The sequence below is a fragment of the Sturnira hondurensis genome, unplaced genomic scaffold (genome assembly GCF_014824575.4).
Source record: "Sturnira hondurensis isolate 20B ecotype Veracruz unplaced genomic scaffold, ASM1482457v3 Scaffold0000780, whole genome shotgun sequence".
Taxonomy (NCBI): domain Eukaryota; kingdom Metazoa; phylum Chordata; class Mammalia; order Chiroptera; family Phyllostomidae; genus Sturnira; species Sturnira hondurensis.
In genome coordinates this window covers 21,079,530-21,094,467 of record NW_028073411.1, presented here as the reverse complement: position 1 = coordinate 21,094,467, position 14,938 = coordinate 21,079,530, and the positions used below count along the sequence as shown (strand labels likewise).

General features: G+C 66.4%; 1 protein-coding gene across 2 annotated transcripts; it reads left to right on the top strand.

The window, feature by feature from the left end:
- Positions 1-131: 131 nt before the first annotated feature.
- Positions 132-7,151, top strand: CRELD2 (CRELD disulfide isomerase 2). Of its 2 annotated transcripts, XM_037049242.1 has the most exons (10): positions 135-384; positions 537-619; positions 1,242-1,352; positions 1,682-1,773; positions 2,451-2,627; positions 3,744-3,839; positions 4,856-4,939; positions 5,903-5,998; positions 6,419-6,565; positions 6,894-7,151. In XM_037049242.1, the coding sequence occupies exons 1-10, from the start codon at positions 259-261 to the stop codon at positions 6,941-6,943; spliced, it is 1,062 nt and encodes a 353-aa protein (XP_036905137.1). In that variant the 5' UTR covers positions 135-258; the 3' UTR covers positions 6,944-7,151. The 2 variants fall into 2 exon arrangements, with proteins under 2 accessions (XP_036905149.1, XP_036905137.1); XM_037049254.1 differs by lacking the exon at positions 4,856-4,939 and having other exon boundaries at positions 132-384.
- The last annotated feature ends 7,787 nt before the right edge of the window (positions 7,152-14,938 follow it).

Below are 14,938 nucleotides of genomic sequence, written 5' to 3'. Positions count from 1 at the left end.
TTCCCATCTTTCTCAGAGCGACGCTGACCCGGGACCTTCTTATTGGTCACTTCTCGTGGCGAGTCCTGATTGGGCCACATGGGGACGGGAAGGCTTCCGCAGACCAATAGCGGTGCGAGGAATGGCGGGGGGCGGGGCCCCACTCGGCTCTGTCAAGTAGTCCCGGGAACTGCCGGCGCCGGTGAGCCGGTGGGCGGCCGGAGGCCTGAGCGCTCCGCCGTTCTTTCCCGACCTCGGCCGTTGCCCGCTCGGCCCGCCATGCGCCCGCCGGCCCTGGCCACTCTGGGGCTGCTGCTGGTGAGGCTGCTGCTGCTGCCCGGCGAGGCCGCCCAGAAGCCGACACCCTGCCAGAGCTGCCGTGAGCTGGTGAACAAGTTCAATCAGGTGGGTAGCGGCGCGGGACCCACAGCTGGGGGCGCGGGACGGAGCCTGGGTCAGCCCACGCTGGACCCGGGCCCGCCGTATGGGCTGGGGTCACTTCAGCACGGACCGGTCACCCCATGTGCTGGAGCCTCACGCCCATGCTCTCCCCGCAGGGAATGGTGGACACGGCCAAGAAGAACTTCGGCGGTGGGAACACGGCGTGGGAGGAGAAGTCGCTGTCCAAGTATGAATTCAGGTGGGCGCCAGCCCTGCTCCCAGCCCTTGGGCATTCATTCCTCGGAGATGTGCGGGGGCCACGGAAGCCGCCCCCCTGCACTCCTGGCGGCATCCAGGCAGGTGGTTAGAAGCGACCCTCGGCTGGGTTCGGAGAGGGCAGCCCAGGCCCGGTGGGAGCAGCTGGCCCCACTCCCACGTGCATGACAGGCACAGAGGGTCCCTTCAGCTCAGCCAACCGTTCTCTGGCCTGGGGCTGACCCACTGGCCCCTTACTGGCCTATTGGTTTCCCTGCCACACAACAGATTCGGTGGCCTCTCAAACACGCACCGTGGGGGCAGAGTCCCACCCATACGAACTGTTTGTGGCTCTCCCTCTGTCGGGAGCTGTGGGCCTCAGGGGCTTCCCTGGGGACCCCACCCTGCTCTCCGTCACCCCTAGGATGGAGAGGCCTCTGACTGCCCACGTCCCCTCCAGTTCAAGCTTCCGCATGTCACCCAAGACCACCCCTCATCCCCAGTGGGTGTGTTTGGCCAGAGTCTTTTTCGCTAAAGCGGCCCGTGCATAGTTCTGGCCTGGCACCCGGAGGGGCCTCAGGACACACAGGGCGCGCGCTGACCGCAGGCGTGCGGCTGTGTTGCAGCGAGGTCCGCCTTCTGGAGATCGTGGAGGGCCTGTGCGGGAGCAGCGACTTCGAGTGCAACCGCTTGCTGGAGGAGCAGGAGGAGCTGCTGGAGGCCTGGTGGCTGCGGCTGTGAGTGCGCCCCGCGCCATCTATGGGGGGGGGGGCCGCCGGAACACCCCAGGGCTTCATTTTTAACTCAAGGCTTGAGAGAGTTTCAGACTCAGAGGAGTTACAAACACGGTAGGAAGCTCTTCCACCACACCTGTCTTCTTTCTGCTCCCATCACATCTGTGCCCTCGGTGCAGCCATCAGAGGGGGGACATCGGCCGGAAGAGTGCCCGTACCTGGCTGTCCCTTCCCAGGTCTCCTGACACCTGCAGCGCACGTGGCAGAGAGCCGAATCTTTGCCCCGAAGGATTCTGTCCTGGGAGAGCTAACGGAGCCTTTTCAACCCATAGGAAGAAGGAGCACCCTGACTTATTTGAGTGGTTTTGTGTGAAAACGCTGAAGGTTTGCTGTTCTCCAGGAACGTATGGGCCAGACTGCCATGGTAGGTTTTTCTCGGGGAGACCCTGAGTCACCCCGTCGGCATTCCCAATGGGCAGAGTGTGGGAGGGAGCTGGGGCCAGCTGCTCCCACCGGGCCTGGGCACTGCCTTCTCTGCGCCCAGCTGAGTCCCTCCTAACCCACCTGCCTGGATGCTGCCCAGAGTGCAGGGCAGTGGCTTCTGTGGCCCCTGCACAGTGCTGCTCACAGCACTGAACCAGTCTGTGAGAGGCCGGGGCCGGGGGGTGTCTGTCGGGCCACACACGTCACAGTCAGCCTCAGTGGATAAGTTGGGGCTCAGCCACAGCTTGCTTTGGGGCATCACCAAAGTCCCTTGTGTGGTCAGCTGGAGCATGTGACTCCATTTTTGAGGTAAGACTCTCTTATTGGCTGCAGCCACCTCTGCTTTTCCTGCTGTCCCAGTAACACGTGGCCACAGCTCTGCACACCCCAGGTGCGCGCGTCCTCATCTCGGGTTTCAGTGAGGCTGCCCAGACCCTCCCTTGAGCTCTCGGGCTTCCTCATCCTGAGAGTCATGTTAGCTTCAGGGGTGAAGTAGGGTTTGGACTCCAGCGAGACACCCAGAGAGTTACTTTGATTGTGTGGCGAGTGAGTGAAGCGGTGTCTTCTCCACATGGGAGCGGGCCCCGAGTGCCGCTGACACTGTCTGGGTCCCCGCAGAGTGCCAGGGTGGGTCTGCGAGGCCCTGCAGCGGGAACGGCCGGTGCAGCGGAGACGGCAGCAGAGAAGGGGACGGGGCCTGCCAGTGCCACCCAGGGTACCGCGGGGCTCTGTGCTCTGACTGCGTGGACGGCTACTTCAGCTCGCTGAGGAACGAGACGCACAGCGTGTGCACAGGTAACGGCAGCACCTGTCTGCGGGTGGCAGGACTGGCCCTTCCCAGAGCCCCTGCAGAGTTAAGGCCGGGGGCCTGCAGGTCTCCAACCCCAGATGTTCAGGACATGCGAGGGGAAGGGACAAGACCAGCGCATCGCTGGAGTCCCCAGACAACCCCCAAGAGGAGAAGAGTGTCGCGTTTCTCCTGGCCTGTTCCGGAGACGACCCCGGGGTTGGCAGTTCTGTGACAGCCATAATAGTCCTGTGACCTGGCCTGTCCCGGCACAGGGCCTGCTCCCCCTCGGCTCTCCTGCAGGACGGCTGGCCTTGGAGTGCCATTCAGGGTGTCCGTGGGTGCGGTGAGGGCGGCAGGGGCCAGAGGAGCCTGGTGTCAATCACTGTGGAGACAGGGTGGGGAGGTGGCACAGACGAGGACTGGAACGCCGAAAGGCCACGAGCCGTGACCTCTGGCCCTGGGTCCCTTCCAGAGGACACACTGTCGCGGTTACCTATGTTGGGTGAGGTGGGTCTTCCCACCTGGTTTTCAATGGCCGTTGCCTTGCCCTTCCCACCCCCAGTGGAATCTCACACAGACAGACCGGCTCAGCTGTGACCGGCCTTGCCGGCCATTCCAGTGGCCTGGGAGCAGAGGGCACGCCCTCCCCCAACCCACAGCCCAGGCCTGGCCTAGGGTGGCTCACTGACTGGCCTACTCAGGGGTGGGCTGTGACAGTGGGGCCAGTGACAAGGGGCGGCCTTGTCAACAATGCTCATGGGTGCAGCTGCCCTGGCTGTCCCCCACGGTCAGTGTGGCAGCCACTGGGCATTGCCCTGGCCGGGGCGTCGGAGCGCAGCGGGCCCAGCGGCCAGGAAACTATACAGAGTCCCCTCTCGGTCCTTGTTTGCCGAGGAGATACTGCCGACGAACATGAAAAGCCCCACGGGGTGCTGCAACCACACGGGCCTTCTGTCGGGGAGTGAGTCGGGCTGTTGCTGGGATTTTTTTGCCCATTTTTGGTTTTTGTTTGCACCTGCCGAACGTGGACCCCTCACAGCTGAAGCAGCATTTCGGCACCCTCGCACCACGAGGGGGAGGGGGGGGTTAAGCACACTGACAGCGTCCACTCTGCCTTCCAGCCTGTGACGAGTCCTGCAAGACATGCACGGGCCCAACCAACAGGGACTGCATCCAGTGCGAAGTGGGCTGGGCCCAGGAGGACGGCGCCTGCGTGGGTGAGGGCGCAGCCTCATCCCCCTTCCCTCCCCGTCCCCCCATTTCCCTCCCCATCCCCCCACTTCCCCGTGGGGTCCGTGCCGGTCCTCCAGGGTGGGCTAACTTTGACCATCAGCCCCACTGGGGACTTGTGGGGAGGGTAACTATGGTCTGTGTCACATTTCAATGGTCCCAGGACACGTGTGTCTCATCCACAGCTGATAGCAGGTGCGGGCACTTTGAGGAAGGAGTCTTGTGGGTCCCTGGGTCCCTCCACCCCTCTGCCACCCCCACTGGTCTCACGAGGGGCAGACGTGAGGGCTGGCAAGGGCACTGATGGGAACTGGGGGGCGCACGGTATCTGCCTAGATCGGACTCCAAACAGCAGCACAGCAGGTCCTGCTGCTCTCAGGCCCACAGACGTACCTGGGCTGGGGAGCCGCACTGGTGAGCCCGGCAGTCACGGCGTCTGCCTGGTCCATCCACTTGGCCACAGAGGGCAGCAGCTCCCTGACACACCCCTGCCCTGGGCACCTCTTGCCACACAGACATGAGGTGCCAGGCATGTCTCCCCACCCATCTGTCCCCACCTGTCCAGCCTGGTGGCTGCCACCTGCTATGGCGTGTCCTTTCCTTGGGTTCCACCCAGCCCTGCGGTGTCTCCGAGCCCCAGCCCCACAGGCCCCCAGCATTGATGGTTACCATCCCCCACCAGAGCTGCTTGGCCTCAGGCCAGTCGGGCCACACCCCATCTCCAGTGGGGGAAAGTGCCTGCCCCCGTCCTGATCAGGACGCAGGGCTCGTATGAGGCCTTGTGGACACGGGGGGTCACACAGCCACCCCTGCGTGGGGGCACCAGGGGTCCCTCATCCCCACCCCTGCAAGAGGCCCCCAAGCATGGCCATCAAAGCTTGTTCTCCACACCATGGTCACTTCTCCCAGGCCAGCCCTGGCCTCAGGATGGAGGTATTGGTGGCTGGCTGTGTGGTCGGGAAGGTGGCAGGGCCACTGCTCACAGCTGCGCCTTGTGTTCCAGACGTGGACGAGTGTGCGGCTGAGACGCCCCCCTGCGGCCCACAGCAGCACTGCGAGAACATCGGCGGCTCCTTCCACTGCGAAGGTGCGGGTCAGGCGTCTGCCCTCTCACCCGCGGTTCTCAGCTCAGCCCCACACGCCCTCTGCGGCGGCAGCCTGAGTAACAGGTGTTCACCGTAGCGCAGTCACGGCGCCTGAATAAGGTGAAAAAACGACAGAAAAGACACCCACTCCACGGCCTGCACGTGCTGAGCAGGCTCCCTGCGGCTCCTCTCTGGCCTCACCTGTCAGGTGCTGTGCCTCCCTGGTGGCCATCCGTGTGTCACCGTTTTTTGCATCCTGCTCACGATTTTGGAGCACGCCGCCCCCCCACAGCTCTCAGCAGTCAGGGATGCTGGGCGTCGGGACGTGGTTCCCTGCCATCGGAGCCGTGATGGAGAGCTTGCAGGAGAACTTCCACATTTGCAGGGTGCCGGGCACAGACCTCTCCGGGGTCTGGGGCGGCACAGGGTGCTCATCCAGGCAGGGCGTGGTGGCTCAGGTCTCCGAAGCTCCCAGTGGCGGGTGGAGCATTGTCAGCAGCTCCTGGCGGGGGGCGGGGGTGGGGCAGCAGGCGGGGGGGGGCGTTTGGAGGACGGCAGCCCCCACGGCTTCCATGGGGGTTTGCAGAAGGCTGGTGCCTCGGCTCCTGGGGGCGCGTCATGGNTGCAGGGTGCCGGGCACAGACCTCTCCGGGGTCTGGGGCGGCACAGGGTGCTCATCCACGCAGGGCGTGGTGGCTCAGGTCTCCGCAGCTCCCAGTGGCGGGTGGAGCATTGTCAGCAGCTCCTGGCGGGGGGGCGGGGGTGGGGCAGCAGGCGGGGGGGCGTTTGGAGGACGGCAGCCCCCACGGCTTCCATGGGGGTTTGCAGAAGGCTGGTGCCTCGGCTCCTGGGGGCGCGTCATGGCACCGTCCGGGCGTCTGTCCTTCACCAGGGGAGAGCTCTGCTGGCCCCGCCTGACCGGGTGGCTGGTCTGCAGCTGTCAGGATCTCTCGTCCTGTTTCCAGAATGCGACCCCACCTGCGTGGGCTGCACGGGGAAGGGCCCGGGGCAGTGTAAAGAGTGCGTGCCCGGCTACTCGAAGGAGAGCGGCCAGTGTACAGGTCAGTGCGCCGTCTGGGCCAGGGCCTCCCTTCTTCTCAAGCCTCTCAACTACCTGGGGGTCTTGGGAGATGCCGACACAAGGGGTGGGGACGTGGGGCCACCCCCACTGCCCCAGGCAACTCGCTGCTGCCACCGCCCCACTGCGAGCCCTGCACTCTCGCACTCCGGTCCAGCCCCGTGCACCCACGTGTCCTGTCTGCCCCTGGCTGGCACAGCTCCACAGCTGGGGTCAGGGCCCGCCGACGGGCTCCCGCCGGCACGCTCACCTGGGCCGTCTGGTCTCCACCTTTCCGCCCTGGGGACTCCTCAATTCTCCCCTTGCTCCCCGATCCTGGCTGCGGCTTCTGAGCTCTGCTCCCGCCGGTGAGGGGGCCCCAATGTCTGCCTGGAGTAGCGACTGAAGGCAGACTCTGTTCCAGACGTGGACGAGTGTGCGCTGCCGGGGAAGGCGTGTGCGAGGACGGGCGAGAACTGCTACAACACCCCTGGGAGCTACGTCTGTGTGTGTCCTGAAGGCTTCGAGGAGACGGAAGACGCCTGTGTGCCTGCACAGCCGGCGGGGCACGGTGAGTGGTGTGGGGGTGCCCTCTGGGCCTTGACAGCAGTGCTCCCCAGAGCTCCCCGCACAGACGGAGGAGGGGCTGCAAAGCGAGGTCACCCCACTGCTGGGAAAGACCTCTGTGGCGGGAGGTACACGGCTGTCTCTGTAGAGCTTCCTGGGCTCACAGGCTGGTGCTTGAGCACCAGAGGGGGCTGCCTCGCCCCCCACCCCGCACCTCCTGGGAGCTGGAAGTCAGACCCAGGGGTCCACAGGGTCTGCCCTGCCTCTCCTGGCCTTCGCTGGGGGCCTTCTGCACGGGCGTCTCCCCGACTGTCCCTTGTGTTTTCTGACAGAAGTCACAGAGGAAGACCCGGCACGGCTGCCCATCCGCGAGGACTTGTGAGGCACGTCCGACCTGCCCTCTAAGTTATTCAGACCAGCGTCCTGGAAGCGCGGCCCTGCTCGCGCCCGTCTCCTGGGTGGCGGGAGAGGCTGCCCGCAATGTGGCTGATGCTCATTCGACCCTTTAAAAAGCTGCATTTTTGGTTCTTAAACAAATCTGTATATTTTGATACTGTTCTTTGTAATAAAATTCACCGCTGAAGGCGGGCACAGGGCGGGCGTGGGTCTGTCTCACTGAGGCAGCACTGGCCCCGGCCCCACTCGGCCCCCTCCCATCCCACCGGCTGCTATGCTCTGTGGGGGGGGGGGGTGCGGGCGGGCCAACCGTGCCCACTTCTCTGGGCACCCACCTCGAGCCTGCAAGTAACCAAAACCTTCACGGCTGGTTTCAGGGCGTGACCTGTGGGGAGCACAGAGTCGGGGCTGGTAGGCAGGGCACAGCCCTATGTGGGGGCTGCACTGGGAAGGAAGGTCGGCTGTGGACCCTGGGGCCAGCTCCGGTGGGGGGGGGAGGAACTCTGGGAGGGGGCAGTCTGAGCCCCCTCAGAGGCCAGCTGCACCTCGCAGACACTGCCTCACAGATTTGTGTCCATCTGGCAGGGGGTGGCGGCAGGTGCTGGGGGGACAAGAAGCGCTCCATCCCAGGACAGGTGGCCCCGAGTCCTCGCAGAGACGTGGAGTCCAGCTGGCAGGGATGACTTGCAGTGCAGGCAGCGGGCCGCTGCGGCCCAGGCTGGGGGCCTGCGCCAGGGACCATCGGGGGCATTAAACTGACACAGTCCCCTCTTGGAGACAGCACCGTGGTGCAGGCTGGTGGGCAGAGAAGGTGGTGGGAGTGGTCGCCACCAGAGTGGGTGTGGAGGGGAGTGGGGGTCCCTGATGAGCCTGGAGGGGGTAGAGGACAGCAAGCCAGCACGAGAGCTGGGGGCAGCAGGGGTGCCTGGTGCTGACAGGTGGAGGGATGGTGAGGCCCAAAAGGGAGGCCCCTGGCCAGGGCTCCCTCTGGGAGGAGGCTTGGGACAGGCGACTCCCCAGAAGGGGGACAGGCAGGCGGAGTGGCAGGTGCAGTGGAAGGCCAGGCCGAGGCGGGCGGCCCCTGATCTGCTCAGAGCTGGCCCTCGGGCCCAGGCTAAGGTGTCAAAGCCATTCCCCAAGGTGGCCTCGCACCCGGGGCCGCAGAACATGCCCCTTTGCAGGTGGAACCCAGAGAATGTCAAGTCCTTGCAGAAGGCCACAGGACTGAACATGTGGCCACAAGGTGGCACTGTCACCCCACATGTGGCAGGGTCACCCAGGAGCCACTCCTACCCAGGCTCTGGGTGCAGGCGCCCTATCTCCACAAGTGCCATTGAAGGTGCCCTGAGGGGCTGGACAGTCACCTGGCAGCGAAGAGGGCCTGTGTCCTTGCAGCTGGCTCCCCACCCCATGCTGGGCCCACTGTAGGCAGCTCCCCAGCCCTCCTGCTGGCCCGCAGCCCACCCTAGGCCATCTCCATGGGTACCGTGAGGCCTGGGGGTGATGAGGCCAGGTGGCCTGCACTGGCCCTGCTCTGGACCCCCACTGGGGCCCCGCTGGCCCTTTCACTGCTGCTGCTCCGGGGCAGAGCAAGAGTCGAGGGAGCCGGTTCCTCCCAAGAAGCTTCCGCCATCTCTCCCACAGCGACATCCCAGGCTGGCCCCTCTCCCTCCCCCCCCCCCACACTGGGGCCCCTGCTCAGCTCCCAGGACTGCCCTCACCCCCTTCCCGAGTCACCCCACTGGAGCTCCAGAGTCCGGCACTCGGGGATGCGGCTCCCTGGAGACCCCAGCCTTCGCTTTCCCATCTGGATGCAAAGGGGGTCCCCAGCTGGAGGAAGGACCATCGCCAAACCTCTGGCGAGGGGTTGGGGGTGGACCTGACCCCAGCAGGACCTGGCCAGGCCAGGCCGGGGGTGAAGATCACAGGGGCCTGGACCACGGTGGCTGAGGGTCCGTAGGCTGCAGCGTGCAGACCTGGGTTCAGGGCCCTTGATGTTGGGGCCCTTGCGTGGGCTCTGGCCCTACCTGTGGGGGTGATGCCAAGCAATCTCCCTGCTCAGGGCAAATCCCCACCTCTAGCAGCGCCCTCTGCTGGCCTCGTGATCTCCCCTCCACGCTGGGCTGGGCCAGGGGTGGGTGGCGGTGGGCAGTGTGTACCAGAGTAGGGACCACACCACTGTCAGGACCCACCGTGGCTGCGGGGCCAGACGGATGGGTGCAGCCAGCCGCAGCACTGTGGAACCACACAGGTGGCTCCTCTGCCTGAATTGCGGCCAGTCTGGGCCAGGGTCTCTCGGGTGCGGGGGAAGGGAAGGTGTTGGGGGGGGCTCCCCAGTTCAGGGGGACCCAGGTCCCAGGGCAGGGCATGCTGAGGCCAGACCCAGCCCCCAGTGTGGACAGGAGTGTCCTGCTCCAGAGATCACGGCCAAGAAGGAACAGGCAGGCAAGCACCAGGGCCAGGGCACAGCCCAGCAACTGCCACCTCAGACCACGGACCTGACAGCCTTGGGTGATCCACTTTCAACCAGGGGCGGCGCCCTTCCCTCGACCCACCTGGGGTGTGCCTGGGTGGGCCGGGTCAGCGTGCTCCGAGGCCCTGCCTCGCCACTTCCAGTCCAGGCAGAACACACGTCCCCGGCACAGCCCACGGCCGACCCCCTTGCTGGTCAGCACCAGGGCAGAGACCCGCCCTGCTTCCACTGGGCTCCATTTCCCAGGTGCTGGGCTCCAGGCCAGGGCTTTCCGCCACGTCCCTCGGGGAGCCAGGCCCCCGGCTCTGCTTCCACCCACCAGCAGTTCCTGGAACCGGGAGCGGTGGGTGCTGTGGGGACGCAGCCCGATGGACGGAACCTGAGATGGTGTCCGTGCAAAGGCCCCGGCCTTCCGAGGGCCACTGCGTGCCAGGTTGGGCTGGAAGCTTCTAGAAGTGTGGTGTGGGAGTCACTGCCCGTGGCCGCTGCCAGCCCTGCCTCCGCTGTGCTGTAAGTGGCCCTTGGCCTGCTGCATCAGTAGGCGGGACCCAGGAGCCCTGGTGAGTGTCTGGGGACATTCGTCTGGACTGGGCAAGCAGGATAGAGTGAGTGGAGGACAGGGACTCCGCTCAACGACCTCTGGGGCCTGGGACATGCCTACCCCTGAGTGTCGGTACAGTGGGGGGACGGTGGCCAGGGGAGGGACCGAGCGGTCCTCCTTCCCGGTGGGGCTGGAGAAGACGGGGCCCCGTTCGTGGCCTCAGACGCCCCACCTGGCTGCAGCCCAGGTGGCTTTCACAGGGTCCACCATCGCCCTGGACCCACCCCCTGCCTGTGGTGGTCAAACCGGTGGAGCAAACGGACGTGATTGGACTGCCATCCTTACGTCTGTCACTGTGTCGCTGACCCCCCAGGGTGGGCTTCCTCCCAGTTGGGGACAGAGGCAGGGGCTTCCTGCGACTCACCCGTGACGATGGCCAGAGCAGCGAGGTCCACCTTCAAGGATGTCGGCTCCAGCTGTCTGTTCAGGCCTGGGGAAATGGCCGCTGGTCAGGGGTCAAACCAGCCGGAGCGCCGTGATCCCCCGGGGAGCCATGAGGACGCCGTGGGCCTCCAGGGACCTCCGGTAACCCCGAGTCCCACAGTCCCCAGCACTCGGGTGCTCCGCTGCCTGCGGTTCCAGGGTCTTGGTGCAGGCTTGGCTGGTGGTGCAGACTCGGGGGCTCTGGGTCTGAACCCAGGCCTGGAGCCTGGGCGGGGCAGGTTGCAACCTACCCTTGACCTCCTTGACCCGGTGTCCCTCCCGAGAACGCTGGGCTCTGTCCCTGGGGCCTCAGACCCTTGGTGCTTCTCTGACCTTGCTGCTCTCAACAGCTGTGTCTCCCTGGCCCCAACGGCCGGGGACCATCGCCCTTGTCACCGTCAGCTCTGCGATGGCGTCTCCCTGCCATCAGGGCTGCGGAAGCCTCCACCCAGGTTCCTGGCGACCCTGATGCCTCCCCCAGCATGTCCCTGACGGCTGGGCCTTGGGGGTGGCCTTGGTCCTCTGGGCCCACGCGGCCTCGATGCACACGGCCCACCCCACCCCCCCGTCTGGCCTGGGCTCCTGTGTCATTCTGCCTCGTCCCCAGCCTCCATGTGTCTGGGGCCTCAGCAAAGGCTCTGCTATCAGCAGTGCTTCGGGGTCCCGGGGTCCTTTAAGGACACAGACCCTTCTGTCCTGGACCTGAGTGTCCCTCCAAGACATGTCCCCACTTATCCCGAAGGGAGGTGGGGGAGTCCTGAGGGAGAAGGTCCTCCTGTCCTCAGGCGGGCCATGGGGCCCTGTGTGGGCCTGAGGCCCGGCACTACTGGTCTGGTCCCCCCATGAGCCTCGGCCCCCCAGCCAGCGCCCTGGGGACTCAGCAGCCCCTGGACTGGGGGTTCCCGCACTTGGGAGCTGGCTCCTCTGATTACACATCCTCTGGCCTCTCCCCCGACCTGTCACCCTTTCCCAGGGGACAAAAGCAGCCCCCAAGGACATCACCGTCCTGGACTCCCAACTGCCCAACCCTGCTCAGCCGCTGCGGCCCCTCCCATCCCCACAGGGGTGGCTGTGACGACGGGACTGCCCACCAGGCAGGGCAGCCCCCTGTCCCTACTCTCACCACCAGGCCTGTCCTGGTTCGCACTGCGTGCTGAGCTCCCAGATGGGCAGTAGGTCCTCAGCTGACACCCCTGGAGAGCAGGAAGGCGGTGACTCCACAGAGGCCAACTGTGGGGTCCCAGCAGCTGGCGACTGTCCTGCTCCTCTTCTGACACCCCACATCCAGGGCACCTGCCCACCACTCCTACCCCCAGCACCCCGGAACCAGAGCCTGTGCTGCCCCACCCCACCCCACTGGCCCCCTAGTCCCGGGGCCCAGGAGCACCTTCTGCGGACAACGCCCCCCACCCCGGGCCCTCAATCCCCACTTCCCAGATCTATATGGGCTCCCCCACCAGCCTTCCTGACTCCCCACCCCCGGGTGGCCCTCCGCCCTCCTCTGAGGCCCCACTCCTGCCTCTATCCTGCCTGCTGGTCCCATGGGGGCTTGGGCCTGGGGAGCGGGCCGGCTTGTGGATAGGGGCTCCTGGCCAGGCCTCAGGACAGGATGGCCATGAGAGGAGACCAGGGTCAGCCTGGCTGTACTGGCCACCTTCACTCCACAGCCCTGGGGTGGGCCCCTCAGGGAGTACGGTGAGGGGCGCTGGGCCCAGCGGGGATGGGGCAGGTGGCACAGGAGCCCGTGGTCCTGTGGGTGGTGACAGGGCAGAAGGCTTCAAACTGTGGTTGAGGGGCACCAGCCTTGGGCCTCTGGGGGGACAGGCTGCCATTCAGGCCACCAGTTCCCTCCTGCTCCTGGGGCCCCTCAAAGCCCTGCTTGGGGCTGGAATCACCCCAGATGCCAGGCTGGCGGCTCCGCAGCGGGGCTCCATGGAGGGTGGGTGCCTCGCTTTTCAGAGACCCTACCTCCCAACCCCGGGTCTCCTGCTGGAGAGAAGTTCCCAGGCGACATCCCCAGGCTGGCGCTGGCTGCCCTCCCTGCAGCCTGGCCACCGGCGGCCCGCAGCCACCAGATGGCGCCCAAACGGACATCTGACCACATTCCTCACTCGTTGCTAAAGGCCCAGGGGCTCCCCTGAGTCCGCCAGCGCCCCCAGGCCCTCAGGACGCCTCCGCACCACCCTCAAAGGGTCGCCAGCTGGCCTGGCACCCTCTCTCTGGACCTGGGCGCGTGGCCGCCACCCAACAGAGTGAGGGGTGGTGGTGGAGAGGATACCCCAGCACCTCAGCTCCGGCGGGGGGGCGCTCAGTGATGTGGACGGTGCAGACTGGGAGCCCCTCCACCAGGGCTCCTCCCCACCACCCCCCTACCCCAGCCCCCATGCTGTGTCCCCGCCTCTCGGCCCAGCAGGCACACTTCGCCCCTGGGGCTGCTTCCTCAGGCCGCGTCCGCAGCCCTGACCTATGGCCCCTGCAGGAGAGGGAGGTCGGCCCTGCCCCCTTTTCTCTTGCTGAGCAGATTTTGGGGCTGCGCTAGGAAGGGGCTCGGCCAGCGTGCGGAAAGGGGGCGCTGCCTTGCCGGGAAGGGGCGGTGCCGGAAGCAGAGGCGCGGCTGGCCCCGCCGGGGCGGGGGCCGAGGGGGGACAAAGGGAGAACAGCCTCTGGTCCTGCGGGTCAGATGCCGTGTGGAGAGTTGGGTGGGGGCCGGCTCCTGGCCGCGTGCACCCCGGCTCCTCCCGCGCCACCTCCCTACGCCGGCGCGTGTGGGCAAGGGACACCCCTCCCCCGAGTTCCCCCTTTCCCGGAGCTGTAGTAACGCATGCGGGGGGGGCGGGGGGGCAGTGATGACGCTGATGGTAAAACCCGAGGTTTCCGAGGTAGACGCAGTGGCGCGTGCGCCCTCGGCCATGACCTTTTTGGAAAGTGCTTGGCGACAGATGGCCGCGGGCGGGATGCTCGCGCACCTCGTGACAGTGACATTATTGCGGGAAGCAGGGGGGCGGGTGTCCCGAAGGATCCGAGCCAGGCAGAAGGAAGGGGTGAATGACCTGCAAATTTGAGGGTGGGGAGCACGGGGGGCCGTCCCCCAGGCCCCCGCCGAGTGATCTTATCCAAGAAGGGCTAGCAGTGGGGGCCTCTCCTCTGCTGGCTAGAGGGCCGTGGGACCCCAGGACTCCTAACTCTTGTGCGACTGGGAGCTCTACATGTTCTCTGGGACCTGGATGAAGGTGTCCCAGAGCCTCACGGCGTGGGCAGGCGCGCACCCTTGCCAGCCGCACCTGTCCGGACACTGAGGTTCAGGACCCTTCCTGCCCCTCCCCCCCACTCCAGAACCTCAGGCCCGGCCTCTGGGGGGCGGGGCAGCCATAGGGCTGGTCGCAGCAGGGCATGAGCCCCCCATGGCTTCCTCTGCCCCCCAGGGAGGCGGCCCTGCTGGGTGGGTCTCTGGACACAGCCACCCTCTGGAAGGTGCCTGCTGGGACCTGGGAATAGGCTCAGGGAAGGAGGGAAGCACCCCCCTTGTGCTGGACCTCAGGAGCAGGAGGAAGTGAAGGCCTCGAGGGGTGTCTGCCACTTCACCCCCACCTCGGGGTTGCAGCCGGTCTGGGCGCCCCCTGCTGGTCGTGCAGTGAACTTCACATCAGCGGGGTGGGCCCCGCAGCCTCGGCCCAGGGAGGCTGGCCCAGCTGCTCCACAGCCGCCCCTGGGTGTGGACCCAAGGCCCCCCGAGCACCCATTCACTGCCAGGACACCCGGTTGTCCTGGCTGCCGGAACCCGTGTCCAGTTCCCTTCTGATCTCTACTAGAGGGGGTGCTCCCCAAAGGGCACCCAGGGCGGGGGTGAGGACTCAAGGTCCCCCTGCTGCTCCTGTGCTGCCGCCTGCCACCCAAGGGTGGGAGGCCAATGTCAGCGTCCTGTCCTTCCTGGGTTCCACTTGCTTGGCTTGCCTTAGGGTGCGGACTGGCTGGGAGAGTTGGGACGACCCCCCACCTGCCGCGCTGGGTGAAGCCCAGACCCTCCTCCCTCAGCTGCTGCCCAGGGAACAGTGGCCCTTGTCTGGCTGCCTGGGTGAGAGCCGGGGTGCCAGCCCCGGGTGTCTCGGGCAGAGAACGGCCCCTGCCCCCACCCCGCCCAGGGGCCCATTGTCCATTCACCCACCACCCTCACTATTAATAGCTCCTGTCGTCAGCAGAGCTGCTATAAATAGCCCCCAGCCCCTCGCACAGGCCAGCAGGCGCCTGCTGCCCAGGCACACAATCGCCCACTCAGAGGGCCGGGCGCCGTGGGCACGGGGCCCACCACTGCTCAGTGCACCGCCAGGCGCGGGGGGCCGAGTTCCCAGCCTAGCGCCCGCGCTGAGCCCAGCGCCGCAGCCCCCAGGGGCGAGCACTCCCAGAACCAGGGTGTGCAGTGGGCAGCTGTTCCCGACCCGTGTCAGTCACTCCTCAAGGCCATGAGGCCGAGGGGCCTGGAGTGGGCA